The 27,901-nt window shown below is 49.2% G+C and overlaps 1 protein-coding gene across 1 annotated transcript in view; it reads left to right on the forward strand.

Moving 5' to 3' along the window:
- The first annotated feature begins 4,962 nt into the window (after positions 1-4,962).
- Positions 4,963-27,901, forward strand: part of LOC137606013 (pleckstrin homology domain-containing family G member 5-like) — a 29,066-nt gene continuing 6,127 nt past the window's right edge. The window contains 8 exon segments of the mRNA XM_068331036.1: positions 4,963-5,654; positions 11,532-11,608; positions 23,929-24,070; positions 24,329-24,428; positions 24,534-24,594; positions 24,878-24,969; positions 25,056-25,192; positions 25,280-25,446. Of these exon segments, the coding sequence (XP_068187137.1) occupies positions 5,528-5,654; positions 11,532-11,608; positions 23,929-24,070; positions 24,329-24,428; positions 24,534-24,594; positions 24,878-24,969; positions 25,056-25,192; positions 25,280-25,446 (903 nt within the window). The 5' untranslated portion in view covers positions 4,963-5,527.

The raw sequence follows: 27,901 nt of genomic DNA on the forward strand, positions 1-27,901 counted from the left end.
CCCCACGTGTGACTGCAGGGGAACTCGAGCCGCTGACCTCCTTCCAGTCCAACAGAAAATTAATTTCCTTTTTCTCGTCTCATCTTCGCTGTGGTCAACTTCCTGTACGTGATTTCATCGCAGCAGGGAGAGCAGAGGTCGTCCGACGATTGACTGAAGATGAAATAGGAAAAAGGAGAATTTGGAGAAGCAGCTGACGGGATAAACTAGTTTATTAAACAGAAGTTTTCATTTTAAGTTGTATATTTTATGTTGAGATATTTCACTGATATATACTCTAGATCACACGTGTCAAACTCAAGGCCCGAGGGCCAAATGTGGCCCTCCACATCGTTTTATGTGGCCCACGAGAGTATAAAAAGGTCAGAGTGTCTAAAAATAAATTATTTTTTTTTGTGCATCTGTAATGTTTGTAACTTAATTTACATAGAGGTACATTTAGTTACATTTATAAGCTATATGTTTGAAAAATGAGTTTGACACCCCTGCTCCACATGTTTCGCTTTCAGATCCTCCCAGCACATAGGGGGCGCTCTAGTCCAAATGAAATTGACTTGATGAACTTCTTTTCTGCTGTTTCATATATATACCTGTAGCTTTAAGTAGTCGTGATTTCACTACAAACCACCAGGACAGGAAGTCCACAGTTGCAGGACAGGAAGTGCGTGCGCGAGACCCTTCAGATGACGCCTGCGAACGCCATCGACATTGTCCTGCAGCGAAGGTTCATCAGAGGCTTCCATCAGCATTCACACACAATCCACACATACACACAATACACAGAGTACACGCCTTTCATGAGGTTATTATTAATTGTTGTGTCATTGCTCACTCTCTTGGGACGTGGGTTTACTTGGGTTTGTGGTGGAACATCATGAATCATCCATGCTTTTATTTTGATAGGGCTCATATTCAAAAAAGGACTCAGTGGTGAAGAAAGTGAAAAAGTGAAAACTTTTACTGCCTCCGCTATCTATGCTAAGCTAAGCTAATTAACCCCTCACTCTGCATTAGTTCCAAACATGGATTGAATGGGCGTCGAATATCTCTTGTGACTGTCAGTGAAACACGTCTTCACAGCCGGAGGAGAACATGATCACGTTTCCGATCTGGAGTCTTTTCCCATCATGCCTTTCTCTCAAGATTCCCAGAACACGTATGACTCAGAGAACTGGAGACTGTTCCAGTGATCCAAAACCTTCTCAGAACTTTGTATATCTGTTCGTGTCATGTTAGCGGGACCCCCCCCAGCAGTAGGCGTGTTCCTCAGGTTTGAGTTAAGGCTTCTTACCCCCCCCAGGGGACTTCTGTTTCACGTCAAACCGTTGGCCCCACCTGCATCTCCAGTATCTCTACATGTATGACAGCTAGTGTCTGCTCCAGAACTCCTGATGTTCTGATTGGATCACCTGAACCAAACGTTCTGTAACGAGGAAGAGAATCAAACCATATGACCACCTGGATCAACCAGTAGAACCTCAGATGTGGTTGGAATAAAAAAATAAAAAAAAGACAACATTTTTATTTGTTCCTGATGCTAAAACCCAACCTGCTAACGGGTGGAACCAGAGGACCTGATGTTCTTCACAGCGGTAGTTCGGTTCGAAGCTCCTTCATGTTGAATCACTCTCCAGGGCCGTTGGCCAACCAGGAGAGGAGCTGCTCGACTTTTTACTGTGCAGCAGATAATTACAGGGGCTGTGTTAGGGTCACACACACACACACACACACACACACACACACACACATAGACACACACCTTTCTAAATGCTGTTTATGCTTCTGACTCCTTGGCGGGACGATAACGGTACTTTTAGGGAATAAGTGTTTTTGATTCCTGCTGACTCTGTTATCGGCGTCCCAACGCCAGCCCCCACTGCTGCTGCAAGCACATTGTTTCAATTATGGGATTATTCATACCGAGGAGGAGGAGGAGGAGGAAGAGTTCGTCCCGGGGAACAGCTGCTTGAAGGATGGTCAGTTCAATGGGCGAGGTCTCCTCCGCACCCTCTTCCTGCAGGAGGGCTCAGATCCTCGATTCAGCATCAAATACATCTGCTGGGTTAATCTGGGCTGCTGTGATCGGCTGAACTGGGCGGAGCACCCAGAGCGTCAGGGTTAGATCTTTACATTAAACCCTAACCCCCCCTTCCCCCCCTGGATTAACTGTAATATCTTTGATCGCATGCAGACAGGAACAACAGCTGGACTCCAGGAACAAAAGACTATCTGGAGCAAACCTCCAAACCTCTGGAGAGGAACGTCATGGTGTCTCGGATTTTTTTAAAATTTATTTTATTTTTTTCGTTTTTCTGTTGCCAGGGGCGACGTAAATCAGTTCTTCTACTCATTCTGTAATGACACGCACCGGCAGCAGGGATCCCGACGCTTTCATGCTGGTTTACGAAGCCGCTTTTTGTACGAACACATCGCCCAAAGGGCTTCGAGACGTAAATTAAAGCGAGACTGACAGAAGAGATCTCTAAACACAGCGTCCATTAAACTGTTTAAAATGCTGAAAATCAAAGGGAGTGGAATAAACTACGGCACAGTAACTCATGATTAAAACGTATAAAGGCTTTAACATGATACCAAGTTAAAAACATGGGTTTAAATCTCATACGTTAGCCTGAAGCTCGTCCTGTCTGCTAGCGTTTAGCAGCGGTGTGAACAAACTGGAGGCAAATTGTGTAAAACCACAGAAGAGATGTTCCTGTGTTCATCAGGAAATAGATCAGGTGACCTGATGTGCTCAGGTACCTTGCTGGTGATTGGATCAGACGTCTGTTGAGACCAGGCCAGCACAGGTTCTTAGCCCTTTAGCCTCGTTAGCAGGATGATCTTTATACAGATGAATTAAGACAACTCCGGAGTCGTAGTCCTGCTTGGCCAGTCAGGGGTTAACGGCGGCTTGTTTGATGGACCATCTTGCTAAATATAACCCCAAACCTCCTCCACATGGGCAGGCCAAGCCTTTGACTGCACTCCCTCTGTCAACACCCCCCCACCCCAGAACACACACACACACACACACACACACACACACACACACACACACTCCTACAGGCTTACGGTCCCGTTCACACACTTGTTTCTCCACAGGGCGTTAACGCTTTAGCGAGAAGCCGGTTCATTGGTGCTCGGCGCTCCAGGAGGCCCCGCCCACTATTTCTGCATTGCTCTAATAGTAACTAATGGTAACAACATTAGCTTAGTTAGCATGAACAGTTTAGGTGTGTTTACAGGTAAACATGCAATTAAAGGAGGAGTTGAGGTGAAAATTTCTACTTGTCGCTTAAGTTAGTGCTAGGAAGCATTAGCTTAGCTTAGCATAATGACTGGAAACAGAGGGAAAATGCTAGCCTGGATTTACCCAATAGGTACATTTTTAACTGTAGAAAGCTGTAAAATAATTATGCTAACATCCACTCTAGACACAAGTCTATTCCACCCAGCCGGTTCAGTTTGAGGCGAGACAATCGGGCCTTTGTGTCATGTCAGCGTTCTATTCACCAAAACGCCTCCTCGGCTTTTAAAGATGTATCAGACTGGTGCACAGACGAAGGCGGCGTAGCGTCGTGTCTTCGTTGTGGTGCCGCTGCAGGATCTGTTCAGACGACGTCTGCTGGGATAAGATGGTAGATGAGTCCGTTCTGTTGCATCATGGGAAATGTAGAAGCTAGCCTGGCCCATAATAGAGACTTAAAAAGGAAAATATCTGTTTTTGAAAAAAACTGCATTTCCACTACGTGGCACCGGCTCCAGGCTCGACTCGCTTTGGCATGAAGTTCTGATAGGGTGGTCGTTTTTCGGATGGTTTCCGCCTCGGTGTGGCTGGTCGTCATAGCGATGCAATTGTCCTCTTTTCATACCTGCTTCGTCAGGTATGAGAAGGTGTTTCAGCTGATAGAGTCCAGTAGAGTCGGTACTGTGTAGTGGACGATCCAAATCTAAACTACCGGATCTCTTTGTTTCCTGATGGACATCTGATTGGCTCTAAATCCTGCTGGAAACAATAGGTGTTTTTACTGGGTCTGCATTAATGTAAAGATGGAAATATTTTGGAGTTCAAATGAAAACCTGTGAGCTTGTCGGTGTCCTTTTCCTTCTTTCTTTCTATTGGAGGTGATTTTAATAGATGCTGATGAAAGCGAGACTGTCCACAACCCCCTTCTTCCCTCCTGCATCTGCAGCCCGGTTCTCATGCTGCACGTCTGCTGTGTTCATTAAAAGGGAAGCCGCGTGCTCAAAGCTGCTGCAGATTATTTCCATATGTCTGCAAAGCCCGGAGCCGAGCAGCAAACCAGCTCCCATCCTACCCTCTAATTTCTTATCCCAAAATTGGACATGTGGGTCGTTTGTGTGTGACAACGTCCTCCCTGACGCCGGCTCCTGAAGCACATTCTCACAGTGTTTCTCCTCCCGTTTTAGATGCATAATAGCAGAGCATGAATCTGAGCAACACCGGCGGAAAATATGACGCCTGGACCGAAGGTATCGAACCGAACGTCTTAACCCCTTAGCCGTGCAAAGGTGCAGGAGAAGCAGAGACTGTTGTCTCCATACAGCATGGACAATCTGTTTGGCATCAAGAGGCCAATGTGTGCATTGTACCTCCTCAGACATAGCTGCCCCGTGGGCAAAAAGCCGGTGCATTCATGAATCCTTCAGGAGACATAAAGGGCAAGGGGAGGGGGGGGATCTAATTAATGCAGAAAAATGTCCGCCTTTTACAGTTTGCGCAAAACATACCGAAAGTCCACTTTGGATGTAGGAGGAGGTTTAAAAGAGATCTTTGTGTCGTCTGGTCCAGAAGCCATTGGAACAGATTGCCTGTCCCAGCATGCATCTCACCTCTTCATGAATACAGCGCTTGTCTAAGGGAGTGGGCAGAAATCGCCCCCCACCCCCACCCTAAATCGTCAAGAGATCCTACACAGGGATTTAACATGAACAGTTTGCCTCACACACAACTTTTTGAGAAAGTTTACCGTGGATCAAGTCGATGCTCAGGGAGAGCAGAGGATGCTGGGTCGGCGGTGGAGACAAGTTTCCAACATCTTTAGCGGCGGGGCGCCTGTGATTAAGCCAGGAATAGTTCTGCTGAACGGATTAGAAGAGACCAGCGTTTAGTGCTTGACCCACCTCTGGATGGATAAACCTAAACAAAGAACAGGAGGAACCAAATAAAGTTGGGTAGTGGAAGTGTGAGTGATGTCCAAGGATGGTTGGGGGAGAGTCTTTCCCGGAGTCAAAATCAGGAATATGGGACTCTGGAGATGGGATGGGTCGGACCTGAAGGTCCGTTTGAGCCTCTGGACCAGATTTTATGTAGAAACAAACCTGGACAGAAGGTTCAGGCAAAGTGTTTGGAGGTTTAGCTGGAGGACGTGTTTCATGTAGATATTATTTTTGGAAGAGGGAAGGTCAGAGTCTGCTGACATCATCAGGAAACACTGGGAAGAGTTCAGCTTCTGGACGATGATTCGGATTTATATTAATTAGCACATAGCCGGCTGAAGACGCCATGATGTTCACATACTGGAAGAAGCGTGGAGCCTACGAGCTGGAGGTGCTGCCTGCCTCTCTCTCTCAGGTGGGAACGGAGCGCTACTCCTGGTCCTCCTCCCTGGATGTCATCCATGATCTGTGCGGTAAGAGCAGGGAAGCTGGAGGGTTGCCTGGCGGAGTAGTGCACTACTTTGAGAGCGTTATTTCTAATTTTTTGTCGCAGTTGCACAAATTAACAGATTCCCTTTCTAACACAAGTCAGTTCCTTCTAACTCTTTAGATTCCTGCTAACTCTTCATCATCGGTGAGGTTCAGCTTATCCTGCTGGAATCTCCAACTTTCTAGGGTCGAGTCGGACGCCGCTAGACGTGCACGTCGCTTTGCTCAATATGACCAAAAGCTGTCATAGCATTCAGTAATAATTGGAAATAATGTGCTTTGGAGGATGTAATGATGGTGTTTTGTGTCTGACGGTGCTTCCTGTTTGTCTTTCATGGTTGGGAAGAACTAAATTATGACCTTAGAGTTAGAGAATTAGACCTGCTGCAGTTATACATCTGTATAAAATATGGGCCGGATCTCAGTGATGTCACATGATAATGACGGATGGTGTGGTATCTCCAGCTGTGAGCCCAGCAAACAGAGAGGCGGGACTTCCTGTACAGACTGTTGGTATAATTAACCTCAAAGCAAGTGTGAGAATAACAAACATTTCTTGCCAGGTTTGATTGGGTGTAAAGTTGGACATTTTCGTGACAAGGTCAGAGGTCAGGGAGGTGTTCGTCTCCATCTCTAGGGACAACATCATGTAGCAGTGGTTTATTTTCAGCTCTGTGTTCCTTCCCGTCCTTTTGGCAGCACTTCGCCCACTTCAGAGTGGTTTCCATTTTAAAAAGTCAAACTAATGCAGCGGCTCTGCGGCAAGAAGTTCAAACAGACTCAACGCTACGGCGGCCAATTACACAACCCAGCCATCAGACCGGCTGGTCAACGGCATGTTGTTGACGGCGTTACTGTTATGTTGCCTCAAACATTGCGCTGCCAGGAGACGGGAGCAGAAGTCCTCCACAAACCTGGAGCCAGGAACCGGAAACCCAGGAGCCATTTTGGCAGAATTTATAGTCCAAACAATTTGGCTCTGCCACACCGCATTGCGGCTGCTAATCGACACGCCTTCCTATCTGGTCTGAATGAGGCCTTGTATTCAGTCGGGTTTCACACAGGTCAGACATTCTAAACATCCCATGTACTGTTTCTGCCTACAGACCTTGCGGTTCACCTGCACTTGTGTCACCATCATGGAAAAGTTTTGCTTTTGTGTTGCTGCGTTCTTCCGTGGAAAGCACTCAGTGACCTGGAATGAAGACCAGCTCACATGAGAGGGAAGCAACGGATGAGATGAGGCTCCCTAGATGAAATATTTACCGCTGAAGAAGTGCATAGCTGAGCTGAAACGCTTCCCTGTCTCCACTCAGGACGTTTTTGACGTGGCACAGGGGCGCTCGCTTTCCGCCGCGCCGCCCGACTGATGCCATTAGCCGAGGGGAAGTGATAACACAGGGCTGGGGAGGAATGCTCTTCATCTTCTCCCCTCTGCCAGGCAAAATATTGGAAATCCGGCTGCTTTGCGGTCAGCTTAAGGACGCTGTCTGCCGAGTCCGGCCTGTTTGACAGGGATCTCAAAGAGGAATGTTCAGACAGAGCTTTCCACCACCTCTGTTGTTCTGAAAACATTTTTCTAACTCCGTTGGAGCATCAGAATGAAATCCCTCCCAAAACTAACTTTCTTACCTCATGACTCCCAACTGGATTCCCAGTCTTGTAACGCTAGACTATTTCTGCAACGAGAAATTCCCACAGGGGTTCTGTTAAATGAACAAAAACCTCAACTAACTTCTAGGTGAATCATTTTTGTTTCCAGTCTGAATTTTGTGTGTTAAACTAAGACTGTCGGTACCTTCTGTGACTTCTGGCCACAGACCAGCAGCAGCACAGGATTCTGACTGGCTGGCTGTTTCCTGGTTGGTTTTGGCGACCTGCCTGGGAAGCGACAGCTATGTTAGCCATGAGCTAACTCAGGTGCAACTGCTTTGACTTGATGCATAGAAATGTAAATGTCACTGGGGCTGACTGAGAGGTCCGGTGCGGGCTGTGTACGCCGGGCCAAGCCGTCATATCGGTGCCAAGCACACCCTGACATTCCTCAGGTCACAGTCAACCATGGGTTCCAGTAACAGCAGGGCACACTCCTGCTTTAGCGCTGGCAAAGAGCACAAAACGAACAATCTGACCTGCGAAGGTCACGGCGTTATGTAATAATCTGCTCACACTTGACCAATTACTGTACTCTGACATAAATGCCTTGAAAAATTCTAAGTATGCTGTAATCCTGTCTTAAATATGGCGACAGGACTCTGAAGTTTGGGCTAACGCTCTGTAGCAAAGGGGGACGGGGGGGGGGGCATCTTTCATTAAATAATGACTCTATGTATGTTTTGCTCGAGTAAATGGTGGCCTGCCCCTCCACTGCCCTCTGGAACAGTTTACCCTGGTGTCTGTTGAATACATGGAGGCCTTGGGTTCGCTCAGATGTGGTGGTGGGTGGGTGGGGGGGTTATGGGGAGGGAGGGGTAAGCACATGTGTGTGATTTAGCCACCATGGGAGTAAAACAACATGAAGCAGGAGGGCTGTGTCCCACCCCCGCCGCCACTGAAGCCTCAGCATTAGAAACAGCTGTAGGGGTCTCGTGTTCTAGCGTCTGCTCACGAGGTCCAGACTCAGTCACCTGAACCCGGTACCAACGGGTCGGGCTTCGTTGGTGAAATGAACCTTCCTCTTTTGGTCACAAGAGGCTGACAACAGGTGTAAGAAACCACCTGTCTGTCCCTCAAAGGTGTGTTCACACCTCATGTGGAGCCACAAAGAAGAGATAATTACCTTAGCTTAGTTGTGATCTTTGGGAGTCTCTACTGGTTGCTTGGATAAAGACCAGACTGCAGTGTCAACCCTTTTAAAAACTAATTCACATTTTTAAAGTTGTTTGCACCTGCTTGTAGTCTGTATGCTATGCTAAGCTAACATCTCCTGGCTTCTGCTCCATGAGGCTCCAGAATACCATGTTTGAGGAGTTGAACCTTCGTTCCGTCGCTGCTCAAACCGCTGCCTGTGAATCCAGTGTTGAGCTGTTATGAATGATCGCCATCCTTCCCATCACGCCCCCGTGTGTCTGGGACTGTTTGTGCGCATGGAGCACGATTTCTTCCTGATTCATGCATGTTGTTCTCACATCATGTTCATGTAGCTGGTCTCTATGTGCCTGACTCACCAGACTGATGTAAACTTAGCAAATAGACTTCATCCATACCTTCCTCCTCACCCCGGGGTCTTCCTCACCCTCCTATCTGCTTGTTCTTGGCGTATCATCTACCTACCACCTTGTATTTGCTGACACGGATGTTTCTTTGCCAGTTTTCTCAGTCCATATGCCACCCCACCCTCCTGTGTTCACGTCCAACAAACGTCGGGTGGATGTTGCATTCCATACAGGGAGGAGGGGCAATTAAAATCTGAATCTGAAAATGAGGATTGGAATCAAAACCTGGGTGAACAAAGGATCATCGCCCTCCCCTCTCCCCTGCAGGTGCCCTAATGTGACCTCACTGAGCTGAGGGCACGGTGAAGTATTCTCTACAATCTTCATGAAAAGGCTTGCGAGGCCTACGGCTAAAGGCGTGCCAGGCTCACCTTTAGGGTCCCAGTTAAACGCGAGGAAATGGTGGAGGAGGGGGAATTAGTGTCGGTGAGAAGCAGAGTTGTCATCAGAGAGATGATCACCCCTACCATTACCTTCACTAGTCTTTGAAGATAAACAGTAAAGCAGTGCTGCTCGACTTCGGTTGTGGCAGAAAATGGAACTGCAGGACAATAGTCGGAAATGGTGGCGCACATTTGTTCGTATCTCTGAATGCCAGTAAGTCAAATGTCCTTAAGTTGAGGACTATATGTGCATCTTGTTCTTTAAAATAATAAACAAATGATGTCATTTCAGCAGAGGATTTTATTTAGACTGTCATCAGCTTCTTGTCTCATTTTTTACATGAACGCTCACACCCTCATTAAAAGAAGCATGAAATCTTTTTTTCTGTTTAAAAATGGCGGTCGGCGTGGCGTTACGGTGTCAACATGAGAACCTGTAGATGGGTGCTTTGTAATCTGTGGTGGATCTTGCATGTTGAGATGTGCATCATTTGAACTCTGGTTTCTCTGCTGTAGTTTGTTCATGGGCTCTATCGGGCTTCTCCTGGGCGGAGTCTCTCTGGATGGATCCGCCGCCGTGGCTTCAGCGCTTTGTCTGCAATCATGTGACCTCGTGTGGACGGTGTGTGTGTGTGCTCGTGTTTGCTTTTGGCTTCATCAACACTGCTGAGTTGAGAAATTCCAGCTGATCAGAGAGAAACGGGGAGAGTCAGCAAGATGTGAGCAAGTCGGACGGAAGACTGGGGGGACAGCGGTGAAACGGGCCGGGCTGGACTCGTGGTCCGTTTGGTTCAGGTGAAAGAGTGGTTCAAAGGATCGTGTTTGTGTGGCCTCCACATGACAATCAATGTGTGATCAATAAATCTGTCTTTAATAGCAAATGGGATATTTAATCCATTAAAGCTTGTTTCCTGTTTCCTGATCGATAATGACTTAACTTTTGCTCAAGTGGTTTCAGTTCTGGTCTCAAGAGTCCGGATCAGGGACGGGAAACTTCCTCCAGACCTGAAGCTTTAACTTCACTTCACATAGCTGCTAGTATTTAGCTCTTGCTAGCTCAGGTAGCCTTGCAGCTACATTAGATGCTATTAGGAGACAAGGAGCCAGTCTCCCATTGGATGCTGTTTAATCCCTGAAGTCATTCAGGAGGAGCTTTTCATCCTGACGTCACCACTGGTCAGAAGTTCTGATGTTGGCTTCGGGTCTGAAAGCTGCTTGTTTACAAGTCAACAAAAGCGTGTTTATCTACAAACACTCACGAAGCTTCACGGCAAATGTCTTTCACCTGGGGGGTAGTTTCACTCTTGATCCACACAAACCGGTTTGATGTCCAGAGAAGTCGAGCTCGTGGACTCTGAGGCGGTGGCGTATTTGATTGATACACATTGTGTGTGGAGTCCAGCTGTAGAGGAAACTCCATTAAGGCTGGGGGGTGTTTGACCTCTGGGGAGGTCATTAGCCAGAGGTCCCGATAGCGGAGGCCTTGGTTAGAGCATTTGACGTGACGTTTAACGCCGTGGGCTCGATGGACGGTTCGCTGTCTGCCGTCAGATGGATCACAGGAAGTGTGGCTGATTCATGATCCACAGAGGTTAGCTTCCCCCCCTCATCCACGCCGTCTCGTTGATTTAAAGCCTTGAAATTCAGCCGCCGTTTTTTTAGCGACGGCATTATGGTGAACACATTATCCAGAGACAGAAGACTCTTCCTTCTCTTCTTCCTTTTCTTCTTCCTTTCTTTTCTGGTTTCTCATTAGCTGAACAGATAAATATGGCACGCCGGCTCTGTGTTATGATCTCTTTATCATGTGTGTACTCTTAGGAGACGTAGACATAAACATGCCTTTCATCCTGCGCTCAGCGCAGCGCCGGCCGGCCTCTCCAGTCGATTTTAAAACTTTATTTGACAGAAGTGATTTGTTACCAACCAGCAAAAGCAGAATGGCTTCCATTCGCTCCATTTTCTCACCTCTCCCGGTAACAAACACACCCAGACTCCCTGTGTTTACCTTCCCCCAGAGGAGTCGTTTGAACCCGAGCCGTCTTTTTTCATTTTGACTCCTGAGCCGTCTGAGATCCCTCCCTCGTCCCTCCATCCTTACGTAAACACAGTCGTGGACTTCAGCCTCCGTGTCTGCAATGTGTTTTTACAGCGTGACCAAGAAAGGTGTGTTAGTGGACGTGTTGTGTGTTGGTGGCAGGTGCCACGATAAAGAGGGACGTCACGCTGACCGGTGTGTGTGTGTGTGTGTGTTCTGTTTCAGACGATAAGCCCGTCCAGGAGGACGACTGGGTGGCCTGCCAGCATCCAGAGTGTCCCGAGCGCCGCAGGGCCTCCAAGGTAAGAGCCGTCACCCCAAAACCAGGTCAGGACAGGTGTTTGAGGTCTAGAGAGGACATCGGTCAACAGGCTTAACTTTGGTCCAGTTTGGTGTCCTGGAAGAGCCTGATGGACTAAAGTCCTCCTTCATGTCTGAATGCAAACATTCTTTATGTTTGAATTTTCTTTGCTTTCTTTTTTTCTTTCAATTTTCTTATGGTGAATTTACATAAAATATAGAAACTTTTTATTTTCCTGATACTTTAAATTCATTTATTTGTTTTACTTGAGAGAATCACAGTCACTAATCGTCTTCTAACGCGGATCGGGTCACGGGCGTAGGCTGGGTACACCCTGGATTAGGTACCCGTTTATTGCATGGCACTAAACTTTTTTTGAGTTGCAAAATTATCTTTATATGTCTGAAATATGAATATATCATAAAAGAATTCAACAGGATTATCGTCTCTAAATGTTCTCTGTAAATATGGGTCCATAGGGTTCAGGGTGTTAACCAGCCTTCAGGTGCTGCTGAACCAGGAAACCCAAACTCTTAACATTCATTAAACCCAAACAGAATCATTTTAGCACCAAAAACTCATCACCTTTAGTCCTACGGTGTTTTTTGAGCTGCGTCAGCCGAGGTGCCAGCAGAGCCTTTTGTTGTGTTTGGAGATAAAACGGGTGTGAACGCCGTGGCGGGGGGGGCTGTGTCGGCCTGTTAGACTGTGAAATGAGGGATTCCTATGGAGCTGCTGGTTTGTGAAAATGGGAATGCGGCCGGAAGACGGATGTAAACTGATGTCGGTCGAGTTGGTCGGGTCGGTCGGCGCCCTCCTGCCTCTACGGATGAGCATCAGGTTCTGTGTTTGCGTCCAGACCGTCTCTGCAGGATCAATAGGAAGGAGAACAACTGAGACAAAAGGTGGTGAATTCAGCCGGCGTGTAGAGAGAGGGTTATATATAGTTGTTTCCATGACAACGGAGAATAATAAAGCGGCAGAAGAAGAGGGAGCTGAAGAGCTTAACTTGACTATCCTGTCTCCAGCTCCTCACGTTATTGAGCATCCCGATCCTCTTTTCCTGGCCCCTCCTGACAGGACAGGACCGGGACATGGACCCCTCTCTGTTAAAACGAGTTAAGTCTTTAAGTGTGTGTTTACACTCGTGTTTATAGAACCTGCTGGGGCTCGGCGGGGGGGGGGGGGGGAGAAACCGCCTGCCGCCGTTCTCCTTGGTCAGGGTCACGGTTGATGTCCTTATGTAAGAGGATTAGAGAAGAGCTGGGGGTCCAACGTGGACCGGGACGAGAGCTGAGGGTGGGGATGGAGCAGGAGACAAAAGAAAGTATTATTAAGGGGTAAAAAGCTTGTTTTCTAGAGTCCAGTGGATTTTACTGATTGAACAATAAATACTGATATGAGTCAAAATTCAGCTTCATCATCGGCATTTAGAAGTTCCACCTTACACTACGGACTAGAAGAGCAACTAATTTCAAGGTCAAACTTTGAACTGGGATTCCATCAGCTCATTTTTAAAGCTGTTTATACTTTATTTACATAAAGTATTTACACATTTTGTTGATTAGTCAACAGGTTTTAATCCGATTTGGCTCAGAGACTAAAAATAAACCTGGATGATCCATCATATTATTTGTTCACACTCATACATGACCGGTGAAGAACACGTGACTCCAAGGTTCATTCATTTGAGTAAAGCGTTAAAAGTGATGTTGCCATGACAACAGGACCACAGCACGTCCTGTGGGTGCGGTGATGCCACAATGGGCTGGCACGTCATTGGTCAGTCTCTCCTTTACGTCGCTCTGTTTTCTCTTTTAACCTTAAAGGATCTTCAATCTGGTTCGACTTAAGCTTCAAACAGGAGAAAACGTTTTATAAAGTCGCTGGATTTTCTTTCATTTCTGTAGAATGAAGATAAAATAAACTCCAGAGGCGACTCTCTGCCTTTTGGCCGTGGTTCAACCCTCATATTGTTGCGTCATGATACATCTGTGAATTTTGAAGGACGGAGCTTCTTGACCTGCTGATGACCTTTTCTGTCACCGGGACGTCACCTCTTGTAAAGCTTCTGCTGATGTTAGCCAGCTGTAAACAGCAGGGGGCGATGTCGCGACAACCCCAACTGACAGGCCTCCCCACTCAGCTTCAGCTTGGAGATCAGGGACGTAGATAACCCCTCTCCCCCCGCCCACCGAACGGATTTAAGTGCATCAAAGAAGGCATTTTAACTTAGAAAATGAAAAACAGCAAACTGTCAAATTTAATTTTCCAGTCTGTTTGATGCGCCGGCGGTTTGGCGGTGGGACGCAAACAGACCGAACCCTAGACCGGTGCTGCACAGCAGTTTTAAACCCTTCTATTCCCAGATGGGCCTTCGGTCTTCTGGAGCCGTAGATCAGCTCTTCCCGTCTGGGAACGACGGGTCCGGATCTGAATTAGTTCACCTGCGCCATAATTTAGTGGAACCACACCAGGTGTCTGTTCTCCTGCTGCCTTGAGCTCAGCTGTCACTGCGTTACGCAACAGCCCTCGGAGGCGTTCGGAGGGGCCGCCACGTGTTCCCGTGACGGTCCAATCCAGAAGCAGTTCAGGGATGAGTTGATGGGATCCACTTCGGATCTAGCCGGTTAGCGCTCGACGCTAGTCTGAGCTTGCTCCCTGGGTCTCGACTCCCACATGGAAGGGCCCATTTTCCCGGCCTCCCTCCCTCCCTCCTCTTCATCTCGATCCCTTTTTTTTTTTTGCTCCCTCAGCTTCGGTAAGACAGGACCAGACAAGACAACTCCTGAGGTGTGGTTTGCCGTGGCAACGGACCCCTCCCAGCCCCAAACAGCTGGAGGCATAGAGATAATGCGAAAAGAGTCTGGGTTTAGCAGACAGAGGATGTTGCGAAGTTTCAATCTGTCGAGTTTGGGTTTGGGTTCCTCTTTTGAAGGTATTTACAGCCAGCCGTTAAAAACACATTATCAGGTTCATGAAACATACCAAGAAAAACCTGATCTGGTCGTAAACAGGTAGACGCCTGTCTATCTTCTGCTCCATCGTGATGTCAGATGGACAAATATAATCATTGCTAAGGAGATTGATTATCACACAACCTCCATGTTTACCTCAGAGAGAGTTTCCCCCTGTTTGTTTGTTTGCCAAAAAGATGCTGGACTTCCCGGAGACTTGGGCTTCAGTAGAACCCAACATCCTGGCCACTCTCGCACAAAAACCGCACAATGTTGCGTTAAAAGTCGGAACGCCGGCCGTCGGCCGAACCAGGCCAGGTATAGGACGATGCAGCGCCGTTGGAGGTCTTCACCCAACCACATGCCATCGCTGCTCCATCACAGCTCCATCACGAGATCAAACCGTTTGATGTTTAACAGGTTTTATGTCATGGTGACTCACAGCGATGCACGCCATCCAGATACCAGTCCAGCTCCATTCTAACACACGTTAATGGTATGTTGCTGTAATTGAGAAGCGGCGACGTCAGCGTTGTGGAAATGTTTTAACGTAACCTTGGTGACGATGCAAAACGATCCGAGACCCGAAGAGCTGGTTGAAGCGGCGCGCTAACATTAGCATACTCCATCATTGCAGGCGGGGTCGTCTTCGTTTACCTGCGTCCCCACCTGCAATGGACTGTTAAAGTCACCTGCCTCTCAGTGTTCAGAAAAGTGTTGTCAGAAGGTCCTGGACCTGAACTTTTCAGCAGTCGTCCGGGTTTTGGGCCGAGTTGGCTGAGGCGCCGAGCTGAAATACATTCAAACATCGTTAAAAGCGTATTACTTTAATTTAGGTAGTCTCATAAAAGTAGCCTCAGACACATTGGGAAACGACCGACTGACCCGTTCTTGCATTTTAGCGCCGTTAATCGTCTTTCTGTTGGACAACCTGTCAAAATATTCAACATTTATTTCCTTGGTTGAAGCTCATAGAGCAAAGACTCAGACACCATAATCCCAGATCCATGTGGACATTTCTCTCCGGTGGAGTAAGACTGGATCGCTGCCATCCCAGCAGGCTGCAACAGGCTGACGGTTCCGTCTTGTAGAGACACACAAGGACTTCATCAGCCGTGAGCCAATCACGGCAAAGCTTCTGCCAGCTGTACTTTTCCAGCCCTGCGAGACGCAATAATCCCGAAAGAGAAGCCGATGACTCCGAGACGGTGACTCACATTACATCAGACCACCGTCACCTAATCCTAAAAACGCTCAACCACACTTGTGTCGTGAATTTGTTTATTGTATGCAGATGAACTCATCCAAACGGTAGATGGTGTCTGTCCAACATCTGTCTCCATGTATAGAGCTCTAGAGCTCCTAGAAACGGACGACTTCCTGTCTTGTGGGTGGAAAAATAAAAGTAAAAACGTGACGTTTTTGAGTAGAAATGAACAGTTTTTACTGGTTGGTCCAGTCAACACTCAAACCCGACGGAACCACAGATAAAACTACAGATTAGAGGAGCTTTAAAACCCCAAGAGACATCATCCACTTTGGATCCTACAGAACTTTTCTGTTTGTTTGAGATTCCAACTGAAAATCATGATGCAACCCCTCTGAAATGTGGGTAAAAAAATATTCCTGTCCTTCACGGTTACTGGAAAGAAAAAGTGTCTGACGGACGTCCAGCAATAACAAACACATTACTGTCTGTTTGTCCGTCTGTAAAGGGGGGGGGGGGGAGTGGTGGTGACCGGTGACGCTAGTTCACCCCCACAGGAGCATCCCAAGCAGGAAGCAGCACCAGGGAATAACAGGAAGAGGGTACCTGACTGATGCTCCAGTGGGAACGACCTCTGATGGAGCCGGGGTTCAAAGACTTGAGAGAAGCCCCCCCCCCCACCCTCACCCCCACCCCCACCCCCACCGGCGAGGAGATGGGTTGGGACAGCACCCACTCTCCCTGTGAAAGAATTCCAAGCGTTTGGTCGTGGAGGGGTTAATGCCAAGGCCAGGCATCAAGGGAAGGTCACTCCTGTTCACCCCCCCACCCCGTCCACCCTCAACCCCCCCTCCCTTACATGCCTCCACTGACGGCGCTGCCTTCAGGGTGTAATCCTTCAGGGTAATTGCATGACTGCTGTCCACTCTTAAATACAACCCCCCCCTAATTAAGGCTGACAGTGGGGGGGTCGGGGGGGGGGGACAGACATGGATTCAACAGGTCGTCTTGTTGTGAAGACATGGGGCGAGAGGGGGCGGGGCCTGAGCATTAACCTTACCCTCATCTCCCACCCTTTTCTCCAAACATGTGCCCCCCCCCCCAGCCTGGAGGTGGGGGGTGGGGGTTTGCTTTTGTGAGCTAATTGCTAATTGTGGGGATTTAAAAGAGGATTCATCTTGGATTAACCTGAATGACAAAAGAACAGAGTTGTGTTAGCGGTTAGCGGTTAGCACGCCGGCCCGTAGCCGGACATCAGCTATAAATCATGTTCTGTATATTTAGCTCTTACACCATCCTGTACTCCCCCCACCCCACCCCCACTCTTGCACACACACACACACACACACACACACACACACACACACACACACACGCTCAGGGATTACTTCATGTTTCACTGACTCTCAGCCCAAAATGTTCCGTTTATAACGTAATAAAACAAAAACAACCTCAGCCCGTCTTCTCCATAAAGAGGATCAGGGTGGGGGGGCAGAGGGTCAGACCAGATCTAAACCTTAACAACAGACTCCCACAACCCCCAACCCTGCCACCACCTGCCACTACCAACCCCCAGGTAACAGGGGGCGGAGCTGCAGCCGTCAGTGTCGTTGTTGTTACAACTTCCCATGGAATCCTTAAATCTCTTGTTTTATCCAACAATCAAAACCAAAAATCCTTCATTTCCGATCAAACCTCATTCATAAACAAGCAGCAGGTGAATATTTAAATATAAATAATATATAATAAATAGAATATATAATAATAGAATATAATAATTAAATAGACAATAAATAGAATACAAATACTGTACATAATAAATAGAATATAGTATAAAATAAATAGAATATAGAATAAATAGAATATATAATGGAATATAAAATAAATTGAATATATAATAAATGGAATATTAGTAAATAGCATACATAATAAATAGAATATAAAATATAATATAAATATAATATGACATGATAAATAGAATGTTGGTAAATGTCCAGGCTGCTGATCTGTGATCAGCGAAAAGTTCACATGAAGCTGATCTCCCGTCTTGCCGTGATGTCATCAGTTGTTTTTCTGGTGGGTGACACTTTCTTGGCCCGAGGGCGGCGATGGTGTGTGACGCACACACCTGACGCACACAGGTAGATTTCACCTGATCAGGTTATCGGTTAACACTTTCACCTCTGAAACCGAAGGATTTTATGTCAATTCATCAGGAGGAATCGTGATTTTGTTTGTTTGGTCCTCTTTTGATCGGTCTGATCAAACTTTATGTGTCGTGACTGACGTCAGAAACCTTTAGGTCAAAGTTCAAAGGAAGTTCCAAATCAAGCTGTGTCGCTTTGGAACAAATCTCCTCATAGACGCTGAAACATTATCCAGAAGGAAGCCGGCGACAGCTGTTAGCGTGGAGTGAATCGGTTTCAGTGGGATTTCACCTCGTGAGTCAGCCAGGATGTGTACGAGCATGTGGGGGTGTCGTACGTGGTGGGCGGGGCCGTGTTTCTGTGTGAGTGTATGTTTGTGTGTCTGCGTGTCTTCCCAGTTAGACGGCTGTAGTAAACAGCGAACGCCACAGCTCCATCACGCTCTCTGCTCTTGCCTCCCATCGGATTATTAACACACGTCTGCAGAACACGTCGGTTCTGATCCGCTTGGACTCGTAAAGATCTCACCGCCTGCTGAGTTTTGGAGTTTGTTCCTGATCGATTCTTCAGCTGGAATTCAAAGAGGGTCTCCTTTCCCGGGAAGTGGAGTGTTCTATGGTGGGTAAAGGTGACGTGAAGGGCTTTGTTGTGTTGATGGAGTTTGGGTCTTCATTCATTCTCTGTGAAACAAAGAAATGATGACCTGAAGTTTCCACCACATCACTGTTTGGTAGTTTTGAATGCTTTCCTCCTCCGTCTGTTCCCAAAGGGACAGGAGGTGGGCAATCTGGTTAGATCTAGATCAATCTCCATCAGGTTCTGTTGTGTACCTGGAGATCTGGGTCCTGTTTGTTGGGGTCAGCAGGTCAACAGAGCTTCATCCTGATCGGATGAATCTTCTATCCACCGATTGCTCACCTGGTTTTTAGCTTGCATCTAAATTCTGGGACATATCTTTGTTTTTTAGTCTTTTCCCCTGACTGTGAAGGCAGCACGTGTTCGGATCAGGGCTTGACTTTCCTCCTGTCCGCATATTTCACATCTGCTTCTGATATTTCCCCGGCGCTCTCTCTGACTCCCACCGGGCCGGCGCTCCTTCTCGCTCTTTCATGCCTAATTGGAAGTGGCTTCCAAATAATCAATTTCCATGTCATCTCTGGAACGACTCGCGTCCGAGTCACCGTGGTGATTTGACTCGGAACCTCCTCTCACTTCCTCCTTTTTTGGTGTTCTCCGCCGCCCTCCTGTCTGTCTCTCTCTCCCTCTCGCTTCTCCTGCCTCGGAGCGATGGATACGGAGGCTGGTTGCGTCACAGTCCGGCCGACATCGCCTGAGACGGTCGGTACACTTGACTCGGTTGCGGCGGGGGGGGGTGCGGTCTAGTTGCTGGTGAGTTCTGCGTTCTCCGGTGCCGTTATCGATCCTGCTGATCAGTTCTCTGTTGGGCTTTGAGAAGACAGATCCAGAGGGTTTCAGTCCGTGACGACAGCATGACGGGACTTGACGGTGGCATGTGTCATTAGGGCGTCATGTAAATATTTAGCTGAGAGGTGGGATGGTGTGTGTGGGGGGGGGTGTCGTGTTTGGATGAGTTTCAGCTGAATAACCCCCAAAACAGGGACAGAAATCCGTTTGACTTCCGCTCCAAACTGAACTTTTAAAGAAGCGGAGGAGGATGTTGTGTTGTTGCTCTTTCGGTTTCTTCTCGGATTCCAGGTCCAGCTGTCCAATCAGAGGACAGGAAGATGTTTTTCCCCTCTGGTTTTGCCCAAGACAAACACGACCTCCTCATTTCCCTATGCATGTTGAAACATACCTTTGCGCTGGAATGCGCACTCGACTTCAGCAGAAAGGAGTTGCAGAAATTTCCGGCAAGCGTGTTTGTTCCTGACTTTTTGTTACCGCGGAAGGTTTTACGGTCTGAGTCTTGAGTCCGTTTGGAGATACTTTGCATAAATTTGCGTTCGTGGAAAGTGATTGGATCCAGTCGGGACGATGCTGCTGCTGCTGCGCCATCAGAACGGGCCTTCGCTGCAGAACCGATGAATATTTTGGGTCAACAAACGCGTGATTGTCTTCTTCATTAAGCGGAGGACATAAATCGGGAAGATGTCGGCGTGTCATCGGTTCCAGTCTCCCATCGTCTGGGATCAGCGCCCACCTCGGGTGTGTCACCGACCAGTTGGGGGGGGGGGTTGTGATCCATCTTTCAGATACAATCAAACGGCTTCATGAGTCAGAGCGACCCAGACTGGATCTGGTCATTTTGGGGTTATTCCAGTTCATTATTCCAGTTTTTAACACCAAATAACCGACTGGAGCGACTGCTGTTGTTTTTGGCGTTGGTGTCGGCGTGCGAGAATCTGTGAGTGTCTAGACCGCTGCTCTCGCACGTCGGTGTCAGGTCGGCGTGACGGCGGCGCTCACGTGGAGCGTTCAGTCAGTGTCCAATGGGAATTTTACAGCGGCGCTTAGAGATCGGTGGTCAAAGTGTCACACAGGTGAGAGGATTAAGGGGGTGGGGCCTGTTAGCGCAGAGGCGGAGCCACATCCGTCATCTTATCCAGTAATTTCATCATTTTTGTACCCGGATCTCTAAACGTACCTGGAGTAGAACTTCTTCCCAGTCCGGCGCTGTGGGGGTGGGGGTGGGGGGGGCGCGTTTGTTATAAATGTCTTTGTGACTGAGGGAGGCGGGGTTTAATACGTGATCCGGCGCTTCTGACTCCGTTGTTTAAAAGGGAAATTTTTATCCACCTGTTTGCTTCACTTTCTGACCGACTGATGACATCACGCCTGATGAAGCCCCGCCCCCTCCTCCTCTTCCTCTTCCTCCTCTGTTGGATGTCTGTCCCTGAAAGAATACAGAACAGATTTCACCGCGTCGGTTCCTTTGATCAACACGAGCTAGCATGTGTTTGGCTAACACACACACACACACACACACACACACACACACACACACACACACACAGCTAATGGGGAACAGGCGTGCAGCCATGCAGGCGGTCCTGTTGCATAACGGCTGCAGAAAAATAAAAAAACCAGCCCTGGTCCTCCTCCTGTGCCTCCTCTCCAGACCAGAGGACAGATCATCAATAATCAATAATCAATCAAATAACAGTTAAACTAAACTTTTTTTAAAAAAAATCTAAACATTACAAACATCTGACTGTTAGGTGTGTGTCGTCTCTGAACGCTGTACCTGCACAGGTCAAAGGTCACACCGTCAGACAGCGGTTTGACTCTCCTGTGCTCTAGACTGATGATGCGTACGTCTGCTTCTCTCTGATTGGCTCGTTTGCTGTCGGGTCGTCTGACCAAAGTCTGCCTGGATGTTTGGTTTGGTTTGAACAAGACGCTGCATGACTCGAACTCGCCACGCGCCGACTCATCGTTGGTGGGTGTGCTGCTTTTTATGCGATGGGGGGGGGGGATCAGGAGCGCGTTTCTACATCAAACGCCGTCCACCGACCCGCTGTTAGAAGATGCACCGTCATCCTCTCCTCTTCCTCCTCACACACACACACACACACACACACAGAGCAATGTGTGTTGTTATGTAAGAGCTAGGTGTGTTTGGCAGGACACACTGTTCCGTGATGGGGGGGGGGGGTCAGGAAGGGGCTGAGTGTTGCTCACCGATAGGATGCAGATTCATGACCGAGCAGATTCAGGCGCTGAGTCAGGCCAGTGATCCGTGGGGGGGGGCGGGGGGGTCGATCTTTTCTCCCTTCATTCCAGAGAGCGTGGAAACGCCGACGCCCTGGTGTTTGCAGGACGGGTGGGAGCGTGATGTTGGGCGTGCTAAGGCCCCCGTGGAGCCGCTGTGTTCTCAGCTGTTGGGGTGGGGTGGTGGGGGTGGGGGGGTGCAAGCGTAGCCTCCGAACCTCTCCTCTAATCCGGTAAAGACCTGGCAGCAGGCATTCGACAGGATGGTGGTGGGGGGGGGGACACACACACACGCGACACGGGATCACATGACAGTTAGTGAGGCACGCATGGCCTCAGCTGTCCGCATTCCCTTCCAGTTAGCTCCGCCCCCCCCCTCCTCATCATCCTCACCTAGCATCATGAAGAGTCAGGCCTTCCTCCTTCCGAGGTATTCATCATTCCTGTTATTTTAGGCGTGTTCCGTCAGGTGTCTGTCACGCACGCCGTTAGCCTTAGCGCTAGCGGGGGCTTTTATTTACCCTATTACTCAGCGGTTTGTCTTGGCAGACGCGTCTGACATCCTCCGCTGCTTCAAACGTAGCAGGAATGCGGGCGCACCAACCTGATAGCGAGGGAGGCCGGCGTATCGGAGAGATTGTCTAAATATGGTATCTGATTCCAGCGTAGCACAGACGACGCCGCCGCCGCCGCAGACACACAGCGAGGTGATGTTGTAACGGATCGCTGCGACTTTTGTAGGCCGCAAAACACACACACGCCCCGTTCAAAACGCCCGAAAAACGCCAACAACCGCTGGGCGGGTTCCCATCGACGGGTTCCAACTGCATCCTTTACTTTGGCGCCTTTTTTAAAAAAAAATGTTTTATTTTTTTTTCTGCATGTATTCTAATAGTTTAACCCCTTAAAAGGGGGTCAAAGTTTGAGATCAATGCTTGTTTTAGTCTTGCAGCAAAAAAAACAAAAACTCTTTTATATATTTTAATGTGAGCATGTGGGGGGTTGTTTTTTTTTGTTTTTTGTTTTTTTGCACCTTTAATAGAAGGTAGCGCCACCATCAGGTCGAATGTCGAAGCACAAAAGTCCAAATTTGTGCTGATTAGCAGAAATTAGCTTGCTGACATGCTGATCGAAGCTACGTCAATGCCTTGGCTCTTAGAGCGGCCTGTTAGCATTACGCTAGCTTTTTAATTCACTGCAGCCAATGGCAGGAAGCAGAATTCCTGCATCATTAAATGATTAAATTTGTTATAAATGACTGTTTAAAAGAATTTTTTTTTTTTTTGGGAGGGGGTGTTTGTAGAAGAGAAAGAGGGACTCTGAGGAGTCTTCCTGGGACTCCTCACCCTGCTGTAACCCGACCCCCCCCCCCCCCCGGCCTCCTCCTGCTCCTTACAATCTCAGATTATACCTGACTAGACATGGAGAGCGGTGGATTAATCAGGCGGGGGCACGTCGCTGCTCGGCGAGCCACCCCGGCTGCTAGGTGGATGTTTATTGGGTGATCCTGTTGGCATGGAGACCCAATCACAAGGATGGGGGAGAGTCCTCCGGTCGGTATAGTGTTATGACGGGGGGGGGGCTGGCTGGCATTACATGCATGATGTTTTAGAGCATGGGTCTGTTACAGTGACCGGGGGGGTCACATCTATATTTACTGTGTTTACATCAATACCACATCCCAGCTTGGCTCAAAACACACACACACACACACACACACACACACACACACACACACACACACACACACACACACACACACACACACACACACACACACGCTGCTCCTCCTGGGTACATTGGAACAATGACAGGAAGTACATTAGCGGTAGCTCCATTCTATCTCCCCATACATCCTCGCTTCCTGAGCCGGGGGTGGGGGGTGGAGGGGGGAGACAGACTTTACCAAGAGCCCTCTGGTGCCACCCAGCCGAGGTGAGGGAAACAGTAGCCGGGGGGTGGGTGGAGGAGGGGGTGGTATCCTTAATTCCTCCTGGACGTCCAGCCGGCGGCGGCCTGGCGGCGGTCTCCTGGCCCCGCCCCTCGGGAGGGGATGGTGGATTATGGGAGGGCAGGCTGGTCCCAGATCAGCACCAGCTTTAACCATAAGTTGAATTAGCCCCCCCCCACCGCCCCCCTGCAGAGAGGGACAGATGGTTGGAAGGTGGGAGGCACCGGATCTCAGGAATGCCTCTGTGGTCATTTGACTGGGGCAGAAACAATGGAGGGGGGGGGGGGTATTCCAAATGCTTGCCCTGTCCAGCTCAACATGTTGTTATTTTTTAATGGTGGGGGGGCATTGTGTGATCTGACCCCCCTCTCCTCCTCTCTCCTCTAGGTTTGCCACCACCCTGACTGCCTGGACCTGAACAGCAAGAGCCCCCTCCACCTGTGTGAGTCATGTGACTCGCGCTGCCACTCAGAGGGCGCAGACAGCATGCAGTTTGAGCGGCACCCCCGGTTCGACCTGCAACCTCAAGGTAAACCCGTAGCCTCGTCCGGCTAGTTAGCTCAGCGGCTAACTAGCGGCTAGAAAGCCGTCAAAACTAAATAATTAGACTTTAAAATCTTTTAAATTGTTCCTGGACATAATTTTTTTTTTAATTTTTAAATTTAAAAAAAAAAAAAATTAAAAATGTATTTTAAATTAAAAAAAATTTTTTTTTTAAATTTTAATTTAAAAAAATTTAAATTAAAGTTGTCTTCAGAAGAATGACAGCTGTTTTCTCGACCTTTAGCCTCTATCCTGGCGCGGAACGTGTCCACGCGCTCCTGCCCCCCACGCACCAGCCCCCCCTCCGACCTGGAGGAAGAGGATGATGGGAGCAGCGACCGCGGGTCGGTAACTCCCCCTCCCTCCCCGTATATGCTTACATTCATGCCCCCCCCCCCCCTGGCTGCGGTGGTTGTTGGTTCTTACGTTTGTTCCTCCTGTCCCGTCAGGGATCGTAAATCGGGGGGGATGAAGCTGGCCAAGAAGAAGCCCAGGAGACGCCACACGGATGTAAGTCGTCACGGCGACACGTGAGCCGCGTTGCGTAACGACGGCACATTCGTGTTCCTCAAAGCAGTCGATGACCCCCCCCCCCCCCTACTTGAAGGAGAACCAATCACGTTGGACTCTCGTGCCAGCCCCGCGGGGTGACATAATGGTATCTCCCAAAACGGCGCTTTGTTTGGGACGGGAAGTGTGGAGCGAAGGAGCCCCCCTGTGGATCAGTTGACATAGAGCATGAGTCGCCCCCCCCCCCCCAGTATGAACTAACGGTGCATCTCTCCCCCTGCAGGACCCCAGTAAGGAGTGCTTCAGCCTGAAGTTCGACCTGAACGTGGACATCAACACGGAGATCGTTCCCGCCGTCAAGAAGAAAACCCTGAGGTGAGACGAGGACGCGCCGCCGTCGCCATGACGACCAGTCTGGGATAATAACCCACTTCCTGTTTTGTCTGGACATGCATCGCCAGGGAGGTTCTGGGTCCGGTGTTTGAGAGGAACGGCATCGAGCTGTCCCGGGTCGACCTGTTCCTGGACCAGTCCAACACGCCGCTGTCCCTCAACTTCGAGGCGTACCGCTTTGGAGGTCACTACCTCAAGGTCAAAGGTGAGCCGGCGGACGAGCTCGGAGCCCAACGCCCGCGGGCGTGTCCGACCGCTAACGCCCCCGGGTGGGTGTTCTGTGTGTCTGCAGCGCGCCAAGGCGACGAGCTGAAGGTGGAGCAGGGCGTGAAGGACCTGCGCTCGCTCAGCCTCCCCAACATGAAGCCCTCTGCAGGCCAGAGCCCCTACATCCTCACCCCGGGGGGCGAGAAGGCCGAGCACGGGTCTCTGGGCCGCAGAGAAAGCGTCGACCCGCTGGTGAGTTACACACACACACACACACACACACACACACACCTGTCTCGCCCCCGTCAAGTTTCCATCACTTCACCTCGTCTTCCTCAGACGGCGGCGGCGCTCACGTCACTCCCATCGTGAGGTCATCGTGTTGCGTTACGTTTCTCTGCCCCACAGGATGCTGGGAACATATTTTTTGGAATTCCTCCCCAGCAGCTGTTTGTTCTCTTTTGACTTTTGCTCTCTGGAATCTGGTTCCACAATGATTTCACTCAGGAAATCTGTGCTGCTGCTGCTTCAGCACTTCCTGCAGCCACAGGAAGTTCGCTCACCGGTGAGGGACGCCTGGAGGATCCTGATTGGCCGGTTGTCACCGGTGTGGCGTTAGGAAGAAAACGCTCTTTCCTCCTGCTGGGGTTTAGCTTGATTGACCGGCTCGGTTCCTCCACCGGGATCTAATCTCCAGGGTTGGTGGTGCGTCTGAGCGGAGTGGACGGTACTGTCCTCAAGGGGGCAGCAGCGCGTTGCTTCTTTTTCAGTCTTCTGATTGGACCAGGCAGCAGATGATGAATCCGCGCCACCTGTTTACATCAGCAGGGGGCGACGCCGATCCTGATTGTTTTACCCCCCTGATCGGTTCCAGGTCAGATTCGCTAATCATTCCCAGAATCCTCAGCAATCTGTCTGGATTATTGTAAATGACGCGTCCTTGACACCTCCGATCAAACCCCCCCCCCTCCATACTGAAAAAAAAACCCGACTGTTAACCTCGACTTGGATTCGATTTGGAAAAACAACCTCATGCATCTGACAATGACCCCTGGAGGGGGATCCAACCCCCCCCCCAAAAAAAAAAAAAATTATTCTAGTCTCTATGACTCATCGGAGGTCATTTATCCCTGAGGGTCAGCACTCAGGATGCTCCTGTCTGACACACACACACACACACACACACACACACACACACACACACACACACACACACACACACACACACACACTTGTATTTCCCTTTTCCTGAAAACAGAAACTAAAACCTTTACAGCGGTCATAAAGATAACAGACTGGACCTGGTGGGACTTTGAACATGGATCTTCTTATGTAACCCCCGTGTCGTCGCTACAACACACTAGAAACAAACCGCCGCCATCCAGCTACACATGAACCCGAGGTCACGGGGTCGACGTTCAGGCCTCCCAACGCTCCTCGAACGCAACACCTGAGAACGTTTCCCACGCTCAGCTCCCTCTCTGCTGATTGGATCTCTGGTCAGCCGGTCAGAATCAATAGCATTGATCTCCAAAACTTTCAGTCTGAGTCCGTTGAACTTTTTAGGGGGAGGAGCTTCTCCTGCTGGAGGTCGTGTTGGGGGGGTGGGCGTGTCCTTTATTTGTGAGTCTTACCGTTGATGACACGTCGCTTGGCGGTTACAGAGCGAGTGTCGGTTTAATGACATGATCCAGTAAGACGCTGCCTCACTCCCGTGGGAGGAGCTGTGTGTGTGTGTGTGTGTGTGTGTGTGTGTGTGTGTGTGTGTGTGTCTGTGTGTGTGTGTGTGTTCTCAGTGATTACAGCAGGTGAACACACCTGTGTGCCTATTTGTCCGACTGATTGCCTGCAGACAAGTCAAGACGCGCTGCTCGTCCGTCTGGGCCGGGACTATCTGGTCTAGGGATCGTCCTAATCTCTGGAGGTCCTTGTTCTTGTTCAGTGAGGTGTTTTGTTTTTTTTGTGGGGGGGGGGGGAGGGGCGGACGATGGTTCGTTTTGGCCGGCTGTCGTCTTGGCGCAGCTTGGACCTGCTGACCGCTGACTCGGAGGTCCCCGAGACGAAGCCGACGGCGACCGGCTGTCAGGTGAGACGGCTGCTGATTGGTCCGTGGCCATCGCTGATGTGACGGTCATGTGACCCCTCAGGGTTTAATAGATCAATCGATCGGAACACAAACGGGAATTGATTCAGTTTTGACTACACATCTTTTCTTTTTAGTCCTTTTTTCTGAAATGGTGCAAAAAAAAAAACAGGAGAGGATTTCAGACGGAGGGGAGCCTCAGTCACTGTGTGTGTGTGTGTGTGTGTGTGTGTGTGTGTGTGTGTGTGTGTGTGTGTGTGTGTGTGTGTCAGTGAGGTCAGAGTTCTTCCCATCATTAATCAACACACCTGATCAAGGGGAGTCGTTATCAGTCAGCTAACACAGAGGCCGTAGCGAGATGGGGGGGTTAGAGTGTGTGTGTGTGTGTGTGTGTGTGTGTGTGTGTGTGTGTTGGGGGGGGGGTCTGTGCTCTCATCTCCCATTTAAAGATTTTCTCCTCTTAGCACCACAAACAGTGATAAGATAAGGCCTGATATCATTAACACCCCCCCAGCCCCCCAGACCCACAGGTTCCCAGACAGAGCAGCTCTGTGATCTCTGTGCCCTCCGCCCTGACTGACAGATTTTCCCCAGCAGCTGTCCCTGATGTTCGCTTCACTGTGA

Source organism: Antennarius striatus, chromosome 2 (assembly GCF_040054535.1).
Source record: "Antennarius striatus isolate MH-2024 chromosome 2, ASM4005453v1, whole genome shotgun sequence".
NCBI lineage: Eukaryota > Metazoa > Chordata > Actinopteri > Lophiiformes > Antennariidae > Antennarius > Antennarius striatus.